Source organism: Mycosarcoma maydis, chromosome 11 (genome assembly GCF_000328475.2).
Source record: "Mycosarcoma maydis chromosome 11, whole genome shotgun sequence".
NCBI classification, from domain to species: Eukaryota; Fungi; Basidiomycota; class Ustilaginomycetes; order Ustilaginales; genus Mycosarcoma; species Mycosarcoma maydis.
Window position 1 is genome coordinate 502,504 of NC_026488.1, and position 15,455 is coordinate 517,958.

The following is a 15,455-nucleotide window of genomic DNA, read 5'->3' on the forward strand; positions in this document are numbered from 1 at the left end:
TGTTGCTTGGTTTCATCATGTAATTATACCATTCACGATTGCTCTTTTAATCTACTTTATCATCACATCAGTTCACGCGGAGCACAAACCGTGATTTGCGCGTCGAATGGGGGTATCATTGAGGAACCAAGTGTTCTTTGCAAGCGTCGGATTTGTGACTCACCGACTTGTCACCACGTCTATTCTGCGCTTCGTTTTGTTTGTTCGTCTCTGTTCTTTTTCTCTCTCTTCGCCTTGCTCGGAGACTTGATCTCCTTCGCATTTTCGTGTTTCTCCTTCATTTTCTTCTTCTCCGCCTTGTCCCTGTCTTTTTTCTCCGCTTTATTCTCTTTCAGCTTTTTGCTATCGCCAGCATCGTCTGCTACGTTTGTGCGTTTGCGCTTGTTGGACTTTGTTGGTGGCTCTATCGGTGCTGGTGGGAGGTCGTTCTCTGCTTTGAATTTCTTTTTCTTCTTTTCCTTTTTCCCCGCCTTGTTCTTCTTGTCTTTCCTGTCCTTGTTAGCTTCTTTGGACTTCTTGCTCTTCTGGCTTGGAGCCAACTGCGATCCTTCAGCGGCGCTGGATGAAGCCCGAGACGCTTTCAGCTGCTTGCGAAGGGCTTTCTTGGCAAGTCTTCGAGCGAGCTTCTGTGCGTCAGTTTCATCATTGGCTGACTTTGACTTTGACTCGGACTCGACCTTGGCGTCGGAGGGCTGAATGATAGATGCTGGAGATGTAGAAGATGTGATGTTGAGAGCAGCGTCGACTTGGTCATCGGCTGCTGCGACTACCTCAGTACCGTTAGTCTTGGGAGGCGCAGCAGAAGGAGGCCTACGATTGTCTATTGGCTCGACAGCGGGAACAATAGGTTTGCCGCGAACAAAGTTGCTCATGAGCGTTTTTCGAGCATGTTCACGCTTAGCGAGGGATGAAAGCGACATGGTAGCTGATGCGGCTGACCTCTCTCCCATGCTCCACGACGTGGTGCTAGTCGAAGGCTTGGATTTGTCGAGAGTTGGTGTAGATGCACCCGACGAAGCAGGTGAAGGTCCAATGGATAGGCTCTTTGCTCCGGCAGTGAAAATGCTGTTCCACCAATCATCGGCACGATCTCGATCCTTGCCTATACCGGAGAGAGTTTTCTTTTGTGTGATTGCAAGGGGTTTCTTGAGACCCTTGCCCGCTTTTCCATCCAGGGGAACGCCGACTCCCTCCCACCCTTGCGACACTAAGAAAGAGGTCGTGTTGAGCGGCATGGCTCTGGATCGTACCAGTGTAAATGCCGGCGACGCAAATGGTGATACGGAAAGGATGATAAATGAAAGATGGGCATCTGCCGTGAGTGCATTTGTTCTTCCTTGCCATACAACCAAAAAATTCACACTTGCGACTCACAGACACGAAATTTGAATCACGAATTGTGAATGGGGCCAAAAAAAAAAAACACAAAAAATCGAAAAGCGTTTCTTCTCCGACTTCCGAAAGTTCTGTGACTTTTGTGGAGTAGCTGACAGTTAGTGAGTCGTAAGTGTGTGAGCACTGAGGCTGCCGCATTTTGTAAAGTCATGAGCCTTGCTTGCTTCGCAGAGAACAACACCAACAGTCACGAGTTACAGTTGTGAGTGTAACATGACAGGCACTCGTCACTGAATGAGCAGGACTAGCACCTTGCCTACCATCACTGCCACATCTATCGCCTTCTTTGGCCCGGTCAAGACCGAACCAGCAACTTGCGAATACGACATTATCGATCGAATCGGTTGCTCGCGCCAGCCTCGCAAAGCAGCCACAGGCTTCTCAGAACAACACTTTGCGCTGCCGTCGAGGCTCGCAGTCGGTTTTTACTCAATTATTGCTGCAGATCCGATGGAGTCAGCCATATCGGCGACAAACTCTTCGTTGGATCCGTGTCCGTTGCTGGAGTAGGCTGCGGCTCACGTGGGGGTTTCCGTCCTGAACTTTTGCCCATCATGACCACGACGTCACGGTCCGGTCGCCAACTATGGCTGCCTTGGCTCATCCTCGTAGTGTCGCTGACTCTGATCACATACTCGGTAGATTCGTTTATACGTCTTCCGCAGCAGCTAGGTGTATCGCAACAATGCCGCATGTCTAGGATGTGGCCAGCCTACATCGACCATACCTCCAATCTCGAGCCATTCTCACCTTCCGGCCTATGGCGCAAGTATCGCCTCTACCTTTATCGCGAACGTCACTTTGAACCCATGGATCTTCCTACCGGAAGCCCTGCGCTCTTTGTTCCTGGCAACTCCGGATCGTACGGTCAAGTTCGCAGCGTGGCTTCGAGTGCTTCTCGCCAATTCTACAAGGAAAATGGCTCGGGCGCACGTAGAGATGAGTGGAAAGACGCCCCTCCAGGTGTCGCACATACCGACTGGTACACCATCGACTTCAACGAAGACTTTTCTGCCTTCAGCGGCACCACCTTGATCGAGCAGGCCACATTCATCAACGAGGTCGTCTCGTACCTTTCCGATCGATACGCTTCTGCTGCTACACACAGCTATGCTGCCGGAGAGCGCAATACCACTGTGCCAATCTTGGCACACAGCATGGGCGGCATCGCGGCTCGCCTTACCGCACACCTACCCAACTACCCTGTTGGCAATATTGATACCATTGTCACTCTCAGCACACCTCATGCTTTTCCACCTGTACCTTTTGACAGCAGCGTCGAGTACGTCTATTCGCTCATCAATACGCCTCTCGATGCTTCCCGTGTAACAAGTAGGTCAGCTCGTAATGTGCCACCATTGCTAGTCTCTATCGCAGGCGGGCTGCTCGACACTCAGCTTCCATCTGATCCTTCATCACTTTCCCTTGCCCGCATCGGCGAAGCAATTGCCCCTTCGCGCATCTCGACTTATACCGGCTCCTTGCCTTCGCTCTGGTCCTCGGTCGATCACGTTGCCGTCATGTGGTGCGATCAGCTACGCGAAAAGATAGCAAGAGGCTTTCTACTTGACATGATGGCGTTTGGGCGTGTCTCGGACGAACGCAATGCCGGAGGCGTCAGCGGCAGATCAAGTGTACTGCGTCGACGTCGCGAGCTTTGGAGACGTGCACTCAGTCTTTTCGACGTCTCAGATGCGGGAAATGGCGAAATAGGACCTCTCGAGCTAACTCCCTCGCCAGATTGGCTGCTCGAAGAGGATCGTGAGACGTTTGTCGTCGAAAACGAGTCCCCCTCTTTCCAACGGCCAACCAGCGGGCCCGACTCGGCTCTTTCCGTAGACCAACAAAATACCGTCTTTCGCATTCCAGCTAGGATGGGCGATAGCGACGATGGCTTGCACGCTTTTGAGCTCATCACCAATCTCTGCGTTGGGTGGAACCCTTCGTCAGGTATGGGCGCCCCCCTTCCACAGCCCGTCGAGCTGGTTGTTCAGCTGTGCACCAGCAACCCGGACTCATCTGACCCTGTCAGCGGTCAAAGAACCTCGTGCCGGCTCGTCATGCCCTGGCAATGGGAGCTGATCCCACCAAGCTTTTTGCCTCGAACAGATATCTTGATGCAAGAATCCTCACAACACATCGATACACACCTTCCCGAAAACCGCCCATTCCCCAGTGCAGACGAGATCTACCACGTCCCTGGTTACGCATTTCAGCGCCTGCGTCTGGACGCCGACCTCCTCCAACGGCAGCGAATCGATTGGATTCGTGTAGAACGCAAGACTGACTCGGGTGTCTTCGTCCACCAACGCGGTCTCAAGAGCTTTGTTCGTGGAGGATGGATGCGTCAAGCTGCCGGTCGCCTGAAGAAGCATGGCAGCTCTTTGCTCCTTACTCAAGACCAAGACTCAGATATACAACATCACTACCAAGATGCCGGCTTTGCCACCACTAGCGCCATTCCTATCGCCTCTGAATGGCTACTCAAAGGGTTCAGCTCCTCTTTACTTGCCAGGCGAATTGAGCTAGTGCCGAGTCAATGTCTGGTCGAAAATCTAGCCCTCTACACGCTGCAGAGCAACGACGAGAGCCTTCATTCGACAGACGCTTCCTTTTCGCCCTTCATGCGCGTCTCAGATCGTGCCACAGGTGATTCACGCTGGTATCCGCAGCTCGCCTCGCCCGAGCTCGTTCGCAGGATTCGTGCTCGGACATACAAGGGAGAACCCATCACCTTTCCCCTCTCGCTTCACGGTAACGCACCATTCATGCCACCGGCAAGAGATAGCCTTAACGAAATTAGGGTACAGCTCTGGACTGATCAGGCGCTTCTGCGTCCAGTCCCTGGCAAGTCCCTGCCGTGTAGGTCGTCCGTCGACTCGATCCGCTTGTCTGTCGATTGGAAAGCTTCTGCCGGCCTGGTTTTGCTTCGCTATCGTTTCTTGCTTGCAGCATGGCCTCTCGGCCTACTGTCAGTCTGCATCGGTCTGTCGTGGCTCACCTGGACTCAGAAACCCGAGCTCCCTTTCCCGTCTCCTTTGACCTCGATTACGCAGCCAGTATTCCGCACGCCCTTCATCGGCAACAGAGTGGATCCGCTACTGGGACTGTTGGCCTGTACTGCGATTGCGCTGATCCTCCTTGATGGAATGCGCCTATGGCTGTATAGATGTATGTCGAGCGCAGAGGCTCGCGGTCCAACTTCGTCTTTGATTGGCATGGTCTTGGGGCTTCACAATCATGCGTCCTCGGCAGGTCTGATTCCCTGCTTCCTTCTGGTCTCGTATGCGACTTTGCTCGTCATCGTCGCAATCATACAATGGTCCTTCTCACTGATCGCCGCCATTGTGACGAGATTTGGGCTAGCTCACAAGCTCGACTGGGTGGGAGCGGCAACAGCAAGCTCCGACCCACTGAAGTGGAATCGGCGGTCCATGGCGGGTCTGGCGATACTGCTGCTGTCGGTTGTGCTGCTCGTGCCCCACCAATTCGTCTTTCTCATCATGTTCCTACTGCAACTCCTCAACACGCTTCGCGCTCTTCTCGAGCTTCAATCAAACCGGGGTCCTCCACAGTCTCAAGAGTCACGTTTCCATCAACATCTCAGCATCCTCATGATGCTTGTCCTTTTGCTGCCTCAGAAGGCTAGCTTCCTAGTGACATGGGTCCGCAACTTGGCGTCTGTGGGTATCAAAACTCCCAATACTATGGCTGCGTGGATGGATCATAACTTGTTGGATGTCGCGCCTATCGTCGTGCTAGTCTGGTTGATGGCTGGAGGACGGATGCTCGAGCCAGCTCGTTCCAAAATGGAAGCCAAGGCGATTGTTTTTGGCTTTAGCATCGTGGGATGGTATGCACTGGTGTGGGGTATCAGATACACCTACCGCACTTATGATGCTTTCAATGCTCTTTGCCTTGTACTTGCAGTCTGCCACTGGCGATCGAGACGAGCTGGTAGTCGCAGCCACTACAGTCAAGGTCACGCCGCCTGCAATGTGGCTAAACATTCAGACGAAACGTCGGGTATGCTCCACGCCCACGGTAAGGATGAAGGGGTAAATTTGGGAGATGCGCCCGCTGAAGAGTTTGAGCTTCGGTCCGGTCTCGCTTCAGCACGGCTACCGATCCATCACCTCGCTTTGCCCTCCTCCGTTGACCCTCAGTCCGGTGGCGCTTCGATTGCCGAAGGAAACGCTTCGACTTGTGCCGTCGTAGAATCTTCGGCTCAAACCAATCTGGGAGGCGATAAGCTGGACGAGCTGATTGCCGACTACCTCGATGTTCTCGACCGATACCAGCGAGCACGAAATGCTACCTCGGCCCTCTTCAGCAGCGGCTATCTGAAGCTCACTCGTGCCAAGATAGAGCTCGGCGCATCTCGATTGAGCAGCAACTCATATGACTCGCGTCTGCTCGCCGAAGTCCGGGCGACTATTTCCAACGAATCCTCATCGCAATCGAGCTGTGGAGGATTACCGGCGCAGGCATCGGAAATCAGTCATATTTCCGTCGCAAGGGTGCAACCGGATTACTCTCATCTGGAGAATGATGACTACGTTTTGATCCAAGACATGGACGAGAGCAAGGTGGAAAAAGCGGACAGTACAATCGCCGGATTGCGAAGGAGAGCTGCGGTTGGGGTCACTTTAAGCGAGACAGATGTAGTGGAAGGGAGTGGACCGCATAAGCATTCGCCAAGAGGCTCGCTTAACGATTCTGTATTACGGCCCGTCCGGGTCAGTGCGGCTGATGCAGAAGGCAGGGGTGATGCCATAAAGATGTCAGCGGTTCAGCCGGAAAAAGGCCATTCCAAAAACAGCAAATACGATGTCATATCCACAAACCAAGGCGATGATCAACTTGGTCGGATGGAACAAACCAAAAAAGTGGCGGCCAAGCCAGACGCTTTGCTTCAATTTGGCGGTCTCCCGTCGACTGCGCTCAGAGGCGCACAGGTCGATCTTAGAAAGGCCTTGAACCAGCTTCTCGGAGCGGAGAGCCACGTCCACGACGATGGAGTACTGCAGTTGGCATTGCGCCTGGAGGTGTTGACATCGGCCATATCCACTCTGAAAGCTACAGCGGCCAACCAATCGGAATGCGAAAAACGGTAAAGTAAGCGAGGTTGGGACGCAAAGAATAAAAAAAATTGACCGGTGTCAGCGCCATGCGACACGCGACACGACGCGGAACGGAACAATCGTGAATGACGAATGTGAAGCCGAAGTTGCCGGTCGGTCATTCACGATTCCATGGGTTCACGATTCGGGTTTTGGGCCGCGCGATTTCTCCATATAGGTGTATCCTCCTTCTCGCTTGAGCGTGGTGCACGACTCGTGGCTGCGGAGCCGCATGAATTGCCAAATGTTTGTTCTGTGTTTCCTACTTCCGATGCCCCACTTTCTCGCTGACGATCGTCATGCCCAATGTAGAGCGTGTAGAGCAGGAATTCTTCGTTTCGTCTCAGCGGTATGCCGTATGCCGTATGCTCGCGTTAGGGTCGAGTAGATGAAGGACCACCAATATGTATATAATGGTTCCCCTTTCCGTTGGTGAGAGTACGGAAAATCCATCCAACGACCGTCAAAGCCTCTTCCCCCTTTCCGGATCTACGTCAGACCTTCGACCGTACCATCGCCAAGGTCTCCTCAACGCCATGTTTGGACTGAATGCAAGTGCGTTGGCGCTCGTTTTAGGGTTTTCGTCTGTGTTTCGTTCCGGCGCGACAGCTCCATCCACTTGCTTTCACCCGGACGCTTGTGAGGATATCTATGCACGCGACAATGGCGCATACTCCTACACTGGGCCTTACAGCACTGGCGGTGTGGCCTGGGCCAATGGTTTCGCCAAAGCCAAAACGCTCGTCGACCAAATGACGATCGAGGAGAAAGCCAATGTTTCCACGGGATTCACGGGGGCGTGCGCAGGCTTCACAGGCACTGCGCCTCGCATTGGACTCAAGGCACTCTGCCTCCAAGATGGACCTACTGGTGTGCGCCCTGCTCGCCGCGTTTCGCAGTTCCCGCCTGGTGTCTCCACCGCTGCCACCTGGGACCGTGAGCTCTTTGCAAAAAGGGCCGAGGCCATCGCCGAGGAGTTTCGCGAAAAGGGCGTCAATATTTGGCTTGGCCCGGTTACTGGAGGCCCACTCGGCCGCGCCCCTCGAGGCGGAAGAAACTGGGAAGGCTGGAGTCCAGACGAGTACTTGTCAGGTGTGGCCTCGTACCTCACCGTCAAGCACGCCCAAGAGAAAGGTGTCGTCACAAGCGCCAAGCACTACATTGCCTACGAACAAGAGACATTCCGTAACCCGTACAACTTCTCGGAACCGTATCAGGTCTACCCACTTCTGCAGCAGAAGCCCGTCGACTCGATCGTGGATGACCGCACCACGCACGAGGTGTACCTTTGGTCGTTTGCTGAGGCTGTCCGCGCCGGAACAGGTACGATAATGTGTGGCTACAACCGAATGAATGGAACTCACGCATGCCAAGACGACTACTCGCTCAACCACTTGCTCAAGGAGGAGCTCAACTTTCAGGGCGCTGTCATCTCGGACTGGGGAGCAACTTGGTCCGACCAAGAGTCGGTTTTGGGTGGATTGGACATGTCGATGCCAGGTTCGGCCTACGATGGCATGTTCGGTGACTTTTACGGCGACTCTCTAGTGGCGCTAGTCCAAAATGGGTCGGTACCTGAAGCTAGACTCGACGACATGGTTCTGCGTATTCTCGCTCCTGCGTTTGAGCTGCAAAACGAATCCTACCCCAAAACATCGTTCGACGTCCGTGATTTGACGCTTCCAACCAACAATGTTCGCGCCAATCATCACGAGATCATCCACCAAATCGGCGCCGAATCGATCACGCTCGTCAAGAACAACAATGCAGATGGTCGTGGTCTCCCTCTTAACAGTCCGGACGAGCTGCAGACGATTGGCATCATCGGTCAAGATGCAGGTGACAACCTCTATGGTGCTACTAGCTGTGATGAGTTTGGAAGATGCAACATGGACGCCTTCAACGGTACGTTGACGATCGGCGGTGGTTCGGGATGGGTTCTCCCGCCGTACGTCATTACTCCTGCTGCTGCTATCCAGGAGTACGTTCGAGCGAGTGGTCCGGATATCAACCTGCACCTCGATAACTGGGACCTTGACGGAGCCAAGGCGCGTGCCAACTCGAGTGATGCAGCGCTTGTCTTCACCAATGCATTCGCTACCGAGACCAACGATCGTCAGAACCTGACTCTCTGGGGCAACAGCGACCAGCTTATCAAGACTGTAGCCAGCAACAATAACAACACGATCGTCATCATCCACAGCCCTGGTCAGGTTGATGTCGAGCAGTGGATCGACCACCCGAACGTCACCGCTGTTGTGTTTGCCTATCTGCCTGGTCAGGAAGGTGGTGCCTCGCTGCCTAAGATGCTCTGGGGCGAGACGAGCCCAAGTGGCAAGTTGCCTTTCACCATCGCCAGGAAGCAAAGCGATTACCCACCCAACACTATTGTCGATGATCCAGTACGCACCCCGTCGGCTCCATTCACCGAGAAATTGCTCATCGACTACAAATGGTTCGACTACCACAACATCACTCCTTGCTTTGCCTTCGGCCACGGACTTTCTTACACCTCTTTCAAGTACTCTGACTCGATCACTGTCACGTCTACGCCAAAGCCAGATGAGACGTCGATCCAGCCAACCAAGGAGAAACTTATCAACAGCCAAGCTGCACTCTACGATATCGCGTTGACGCTCGAGACCGAGGTAACAAACAGCGGTGAAAAGGCTGCTGCCGAGGTGGTTCAGCTGTACGTCAGCTTCCCTGCGTCTGCCGAGTCGCGCGAGAACCCACGCCCCGTCAAGACACTGCGAGGATTCGAAAAGATCAAAGACGTCCAGCCAGGGGAGACGAGAAAGGTCAGCTTCGAGCTGAGGAACAAGGACATCGCTGTTTGGTCCACCGTGAACCAGGGATGGATCATTCCACAAGGTGAAAGTTTGACTTTTAGCGTTGGATCGAGCAGCCGAAACATCCACTCCACCGCCTCCTGGGTGTATCGGGGTTAGACATCTTCGTATGTTGCTTTCGATCGTCGCAGCAAAGCATTGTATTTTCGCCTGGATGGCCTTTTTGTACGAGTACTACATGTCATGGCGACCTCGCAAGGCGCTCCAAGATGCGTTCCATCTCTTGCGCTAAAAGCTTCTCTGCTTCGATCAAGCTCTCGTAATCCTCACTTTTGCGATAGATCTCTTTGGTGTCCACGTGCTGCCAAGGATGAAATCTTTGCTGTAAACGAAGATAGTCGTCGCGGTTGAGGATTTCACCACTGAATAGCACGTGCCTTGCAGGTCGAGACCCAGGCCGAGAGGAATGTTATCATCAGTCTAAAGCTCTTAGAAGAACGTTTAATGGCCAAGTCACTCACCGTCTGATCGTATCGAGCGCCTGAATCCTCGCGGTATATTTGAAATACTGCGTCGACGTGTAGTCATTCGGAAAGTCATTCAGAGATCGGAATACTTTGGGCCAGGGACCATGATAATTTGTCCAATACCAATTCCACCAGGGCCGGTGCCACTGCCCTGTTTGTCTGGATCGAACAGCTTGACGAACAGATCCCATCGACTGCCGAGAAGGGGTTTGTGGAATTCCGCCGCCGCCGATCGACTGCGAAGTTCCAGCTTGAAAGCCTGATGCGAGAGTTTTCAGCTTCTTGGTTGGGCGAGACACGGCAGTACTTGGTCCATAAGGCAAAGAAGGATGGGAAGTAGAAGTCGTGGTGGCTAAGGCCTGAGGAATAACGATACGGGCTCGAGCCGAATCAGTTGCCATGTTTAATCGCGGAGGTCTAGTTGCGGCAGCATCCGCTAAGGGACGTGCATCGGCAGAGCTTTCTGGAACGTCAGTCAAAGTGTCTGACGAGGAGCTGTGGACGAGTAGCCTCGCTGGACTCGGTGAAGAAAGAGTTGGTGCAGCCCAGCAAACGACCGGCAGATGTACTACCAATGAGTAAAGTAAAGGAATCGCCTTGACTTTCATTTTCAAGTAAGTTAGAACCAGAGGAAGCCATGAAAACCTAGACGGATTGCTTTCGACTCACATGTCAAGGTAGATTCGACGCCTATATATCTCGACAGCCCACGCAGCCTTGGCGAAACGCTAGAGCTGACAATCGCGAATCAAGCACCGACTGGCCCTGTCGCACCTTCATATTGGTGACAAAGCGAAACTCGGGGTTCGAAACTCCTGTGTGAGCACTGCCAGGGCGGAGCAAACTGATGCCTGACGATTCATTTACTTTACACCTGGATCTTTTTTTACTCGAAGCCGTTTGGCTCCCAACTCCCTGAATATCCGGTTGCTCCAAGTCTCAAACAGTCCTCAATTTTGGACAGTGCGAAGCAAGGTCATTCCGTTTCCACGTTCTGTGAGGTTGCGATACCTGTCAACATCCCTTTAACGAGCGACCAGTCGACCAATGTCTCACTGCGCGGAATTCATCGGAGGAAAAGACTTGGATTGCTAGCGGCAAAAGCTACTGTTTCTGAGCGACAGCTGCGAAGCAAGCCAATGTAGTTAGGCACCCCAGTGATGGGGGTTGGGAGCAGAGGAATGGGTTATGCACAGACTTTCTCAAAACGTGGCCAGAAAGCAGCGAGCATCTGTTACGCCAACAGAGAACAAGGATAGCCGAAGCGCTAAGCGGCGGCACCTTTTGTGAAGCTCAAGGGCGTGGATTGAACCTTTCCAGAACGCTGTGCAACCGGATCAGCTGATCAGCGTCGTGTCGTAGCATCTCACTGGCCAGTTGTATGTCGTCGGACGTCGATCTTTTGGGTTTGAGCCAGTCGTAATTGTTGAATGGCTGCGATACAATCTGCCTTTCATCGGCGGTTAGCTCATTGCCAAGAAGCGCTTGGCTATGAGGAAGATGAAGTGTCAGTCTCTCGGGCTTCGGTGGAAGGGTTTGCCTTTGTTTTCTCGAACTGACCGACGAACATTGTCCATGGCGCTGAGGCGTTTCTTGAATTTCTTGAACAGACGCCAGCTCAGCTTGTTTGCTACGTAGAGATTGGCGACGTCCTCATTTCTGTATTGAGCGTAGTCTAACCACCAAGTTGGGCTCGAGGCTTCGAGCAAGCTCGAACCACCGGGACGCTGGCTAGAGCGACTATTAGTCACAGTGCCAACTTGTGGAAGTGACAGCCGACCGCCTCGCCGGGTGAGACCTGTATGAGGAGTAGTCATGCCTCCATGGCAAAACACAACGACACAGAGTGCTGCCATTACGAGCGTACAGGTCTTCATTTTCTAGGAATTCTGGCGTATGTACGTGGCTTTGAAAGCAAAGGTTGGTGTTGAGAAGACAAAAGGCTAGAAGCAAACAGGAGAAGTTGAATGAGCGGAGAAATCACGAATGATTCCCAAATTATTACTTCTGGAGAGGCGGGAGCAAGGTCCATACACGTAATAACTGGCAATCACGAATGTTAAGTGGTCCTCAAGTCGACCCCATCGATCTCTAGAGCCGGTTGCATGGTAACTATGGGCAACTCTTCAGTGGGACAAGCAACGCGGCAGTGAGCGATACACGATATCACGGTCCGTCTTACGCCGATGCTCAGAAATGCGGCATGAAGCGGGCGAAAACTCGGTGCATCTCCTGCAGCTTGGTTGCATCCTCTGCGAATTTTGCCCTAACGACGTTGGTGGGATGGCGATGAGCTGAGTTCTCAACCCAGCTGTTGAATGGTGTTGATAATATCTGCCTCTCTTCGGCAGTGAGATCATTGTGTCTGAGAGCATTTCTGCAGATCGAAATTGAGGTTCATCAGATGTCAGCACAATCGTACATTCTCTTCAACTTCCCACAGCCTTGTTGACCTAACTCACGACTCACCCTCGAATGGATTCGAAAAGTTGGACCTGTTGCCGAAAGTCGGCCAGCCTGCTTTCGTCAATGTGGTCGCCAACTAAGAACGGAGTGAATACGTGATTTCGGTAAGGGAAGTATGTCGGCCACCAATGCGGGACCGGGTGCCCTTGCAGCACCGGGACTCGGTCAGAGACAGCCCTTGGAGCCAGTCTTTGGCGATCTTTTTGCGTCAGGTGCTGAGGTGGAGCAGCCGAAGCTTGACTTCCGAGGATCAGAGCCAATGAGGCAAGTGCAAGAAACGCGATCGTAACGGTCTTCATCTCCGAATTGCTAGGTTTCAGCTAAGGGGTTACTTGTCGATCAGGTCACGAGTTGGCAGTGAATAATTGAGAAGGGTTTTGAAGACAAAAGGTGCTGTGCTGTTCTGGTATGAGGTAAGGACTCAGCTTGTGTCTCGTTTTATATTCTAGGACAAGTCCTTTCAAATCCTGCTAAAATAAGGACCAGTTGTCATTTGCCATACGATGTATGAGATGAAAAGTAGGCGGTCGATTGGGATGCAGTCACGAGTTCGTCCCGAAGCCTCACGACTGAGCCATATTCCGAAGGGCGAAGTCAAGCAAGGTAACCAGCTACGATCTGACAAGAGTCGTGGTTCGCAATTCATACAGGAGCAAACACTGCACCACCCGAGGCGCGAGGTTCATGCGATGAAGTATCCCTTTCAACACAACTGTCCCACGCCAGTGTGAACTCTCGACGTCGAAATAGAGGTAGCAAGTAAGCAACGCCTTTCAGGACCAACATCAGTATCATGCAGTCGAGCTCGACGCCAAGCGTTAAGTGCGAACTTACCGTGAGGGATTGATGTGAAGAGATGCGATACGGTCAGCTGCGAATATGATCATGTCATCCATTGTTCCACTCATTTCATCGCGGGCCGCTCAAGGTAGCTTTAAGACATCTCTGGTAATATATATTTCCTGAGCAGGAGCATGACAGCGAGCAACACACGAATGTGCAACTGACAATTGTAAAGGGGGGTGGTTTATAGCCATTTGTGCCTGAACCGCTCGGCCAAAAGCGCGTGACTAAGCCGGCGAGGTCCTACCAGGGATTTCAGGGAAATTCAATGCCTCGACTCAAGTCTTTACGGGACAAGACCTTTCGTTACGAGGTCGAAGATGAGCTTGTCAGCTTCACCAATGGTCTTGCTGTCCATTTGAAACCCAAGCGCTGCACGGTTGAGTGCGTGCGGGTTGTCTATGCGCAGATTTTGCCCGTCCACTGACAAGACCAAGCTGTTCCAATTGTAGAATGGACGAGAAAGCACTAACTTATCGTTACTATTGAGCATCGGATTATGCTGCAACACCGCTCTGGAGGAGGAGAAGTGCAAATAGTCGGAAAAGACGAGTCAATCGGTATTCGCCTGTGAGATTGAAATCGAGAAGTCGTAGCACTTCACTTACATACGAATTTCTTCCAAGGCTCTGATGCGGTGGCGAAAGTGCTGATATTGATCGCGAATGAGCATGTTGCCAGACAGTATGTCTGGGATCGGACCCGAATACTTGTTTAGGTAGTTAAACCACCAACGTGACGGTGGCCCTCCCGATACATCAGTCACCTTGTCTCCTCTGAGATGCTGGCTGTGGCTGGTGGACGGGACAACCAACGAATATGCAGCTGTGCAAGCCAAGGCGGAAATCAGGAAGGAACGAGGATTCGTCCTCATCGCTATGCGTTTCTTGTGGTTTCAGGTGCTGGATTATACGATTATAAAAGTGGCCTCACCGGTACAATGCACGTTTCCGAGAAAGTCTTTCAGCTCCCGCTTATATCAAATACTCCTTACTTGAAGACCCAAGATCGAGACGCGCTGACCTCCGTGATACACGACACACCGCTGATAGGCCGAGCTGACAGTTGCAGACCCTGATTCACGATTCACGATGGTCCACGCCAACTTTGGTCACCGGACCGGACGGAACGCTGTCAAGTTGGCTCTGGCCTAAGGACTGCTTTGAAAATTCACGATTAAGAGAGATAAGTTCAGAAGGCACAAAGTTTGGCAAAGCTTACCTCACACTTTGAAGTCATGGACCCAGATCACGAAACGATGGATACTTGGGATTGAAGCTGGAAGTGGACAGAGACAATGACGGTTTGTGCTTTCAAGCCCCACTCCAGACAACATGGTCGCTTCACAAGAAGCGGCTTTTTTGCAGATAAACCTGATGCTTAGCGCATGATCATCTGTGCTTGGTGCGGAAGGACACGGTGGAAGTCGCGGTCACCGTTTCGAACTTGTCCTTCCAGAATTCAATAACTTACTGTCATGGGCGACATCTGATACAACATCAGAACGTCGACAAGATTCATAGGTGCCAATTCACGATTAACTTGCAACGGACATATGGGCTTTCTCTTGAGGCTTTCTGGGACAATGTGCGAGCTATGTCTGCCTTGACTGTTGCATTGCACACAACCGACAATATTCCCACGCCGACAATCATCTGAAGCCACAAAGAAGCTGTGATCGCTCAACTCCTATCGCATTGAACTGTCTGTATCATACATGCAAATCTCTCAGCCCGTAGGTACCATTAACAGCCTCGTGACCAACCTTGACAACGTCCTGGAGAAATGCACCGATCACAATTTTCACCCGCTCTCGTGACGACAGATTTGAGCTATGCAGCCACCATCCTGTGACGACGACGTGACGTTGTCCTTCGGACTTCATAATCTGGTTGCTCGATTGACTACATTTCAGGCCCACAGCCACTTAGATGTAGCCACAAAGTAGGTATGTAGAGGCTTTGCGATACCCTGACCTTAGCAACCACGGCCGTCTACGTACATACTAACCTCTCCAATGACCTTAGCACTTCCAACCGAATGTATGACCCCAATATTGCTGATGTACCCCCTGGATGGTAACCGGCCAAAGTGATTTTTAAATCAGTCGATATAACACATATCGGCATCGCCGGGTGGCCTTGCATAGGATGACATTGAAGAGGAGATGGTATTGTGGCTGGGAAGGTGAGTCAGTAGCTCGAGAAAGCTACCAACCCACCAACAGGATGAACAAGGATGCTACGCTTTGCCTGCGTTTCATCGTAGCTACAATATGAAGAAAAGACGAACTCGAACAAGGTATATTG

The 15,455-nt window shown here is 52.3% G+C and overlaps 8 protein-coding genes across 8 annotated transcripts; 2 read left to right on the top strand and 6 right to left on the bottom strand.

Moving 5' to 3' along the window:
- Positions 1 to 179: 179 nt before the first annotated feature.
- On the bottom strand, positions 180 to 1,235 carry UMAG_04030 (uncharacterized protein; the record flags this gene model as incomplete). Its single annotated transcript, XM_011392173.1, has 1 exon — positions 180 to 1,235. One exon carries the CDS (start codon positions 1,233 to 1,235, stop codon positions 180 to 182), a length of 1,056 nt encoding a protein of 351 aa, XP_011390475.1.
- Positions 1,236 to 1,949: 714 nt separating this feature from the next.
- UMAG_04031 (uncharacterized protein) lies at positions 1,950 to 6,512 on the top strand (the record flags this gene model as incomplete). Its single annotated transcript, XM_011392174.1, has 1 exon — positions 1,950 to 6,512. One exon carries the CDS (start codon positions 1,950 to 1,952, stop codon positions 6,510 to 6,512), a length of 4,563 nt encoding a protein of 1,520 aa, XP_011390476.1.
- A 542-nt stretch (positions 6,513 to 7,054) lies between these two features.
- Positions 7,055 to 9,469, top strand: UMAG_04032 (putative beta-glucosidase; the record flags this gene model as incomplete). The annotated part of the gene is made up of 1 exon (XM_011392175.1): positions 7,055 to 9,469. One exon carries the CDS (start codon positions 7,055 to 7,057, stop codon positions 9,467 to 9,469), a length of 2,415 nt encoding a protein of 804 aa, XP_011390477.1.
- A 358-nt stretch (positions 9,470 to 9,827) lies between these two features.
- On the bottom strand, positions 9,828 to 10,445 carry UMAG_04033 (uncharacterized protein; the record flags this gene model as incomplete). Its single annotated transcript, XM_011392176.1, has 1 exon — positions 9,828 to 10,445. The coding sequence occupies one exon, from the start codon at positions 10,443 to 10,445 to the stop codon at positions 9,828 to 9,830; it is 618 nt and encodes a 205-aa protein (XP_011390478.1).
- Positions 10,446 to 11,130: 685 nt separating this feature from the next.
- Positions 11,131 to 11,654, bottom strand: UMAG_04034 (uncharacterized protein; the record flags this gene model as incomplete). Its single annotated transcript, XM_011392177.1, has 2 exons — positions 11,131 to 11,326; positions 11,398 to 11,654. The coding sequence occupies 2 exons, from the start codon at positions 11,652 to 11,654 to the stop codon at positions 11,131 to 11,133; spliced, it is 453 nt and encodes a 150-aa protein (XP_011390479.1).
- A 373-nt stretch (positions 11,655 to 12,027) lies between these two features.
- Positions 12,028 to 12,602, bottom strand: UMAG_04035 (uncharacterized protein; the record flags this gene model as incomplete). The annotated part of the gene is made up of 2 exons (XM_011392178.1): positions 12,028 to 12,214; positions 12,307 to 12,602. The coding sequence occupies 2 exons, from the start codon at positions 12,600 to 12,602 to the stop codon at positions 12,028 to 12,030; spliced, it is 483 nt and encodes a 160-aa protein (XP_011390480.1).
- An 830-nt stretch (positions 12,603 to 13,432) lies between these two features.
- UMAG_11058 (uncharacterized protein) lies at positions 13,433 to 14,020 on the bottom strand (the record flags this gene model as incomplete). Its single annotated transcript, XM_011392238.1, has 2 exons — positions 13,433 to 13,661; positions 13,755 to 14,020. The coding sequence occupies 2 exons, from the start codon at positions 14,018 to 14,020 to the stop codon at positions 13,433 to 13,435; spliced, it is 495 nt and encodes a 164-aa protein (XP_011390540.1).
- Positions 14,021 to 14,607: 587 nt separating this feature from the next.
- Positions 14,608 to 15,275, bottom strand: UMAG_11059 (uncharacterized protein; the record flags this gene model as incomplete). Its single annotated transcript, XM_011392239.1, has 3 exons — positions 14,608 to 14,801; positions 14,890 to 15,050; positions 15,157 to 15,275. 3 exons carry the CDS (start codon positions 15,273 to 15,275, stop codon positions 14,608 to 14,610), a joined length of 474 nt encoding a protein of 157 aa, XP_011390541.1.
- Positions 15,276 to 15,455: the final 180 nt, after the last annotated feature.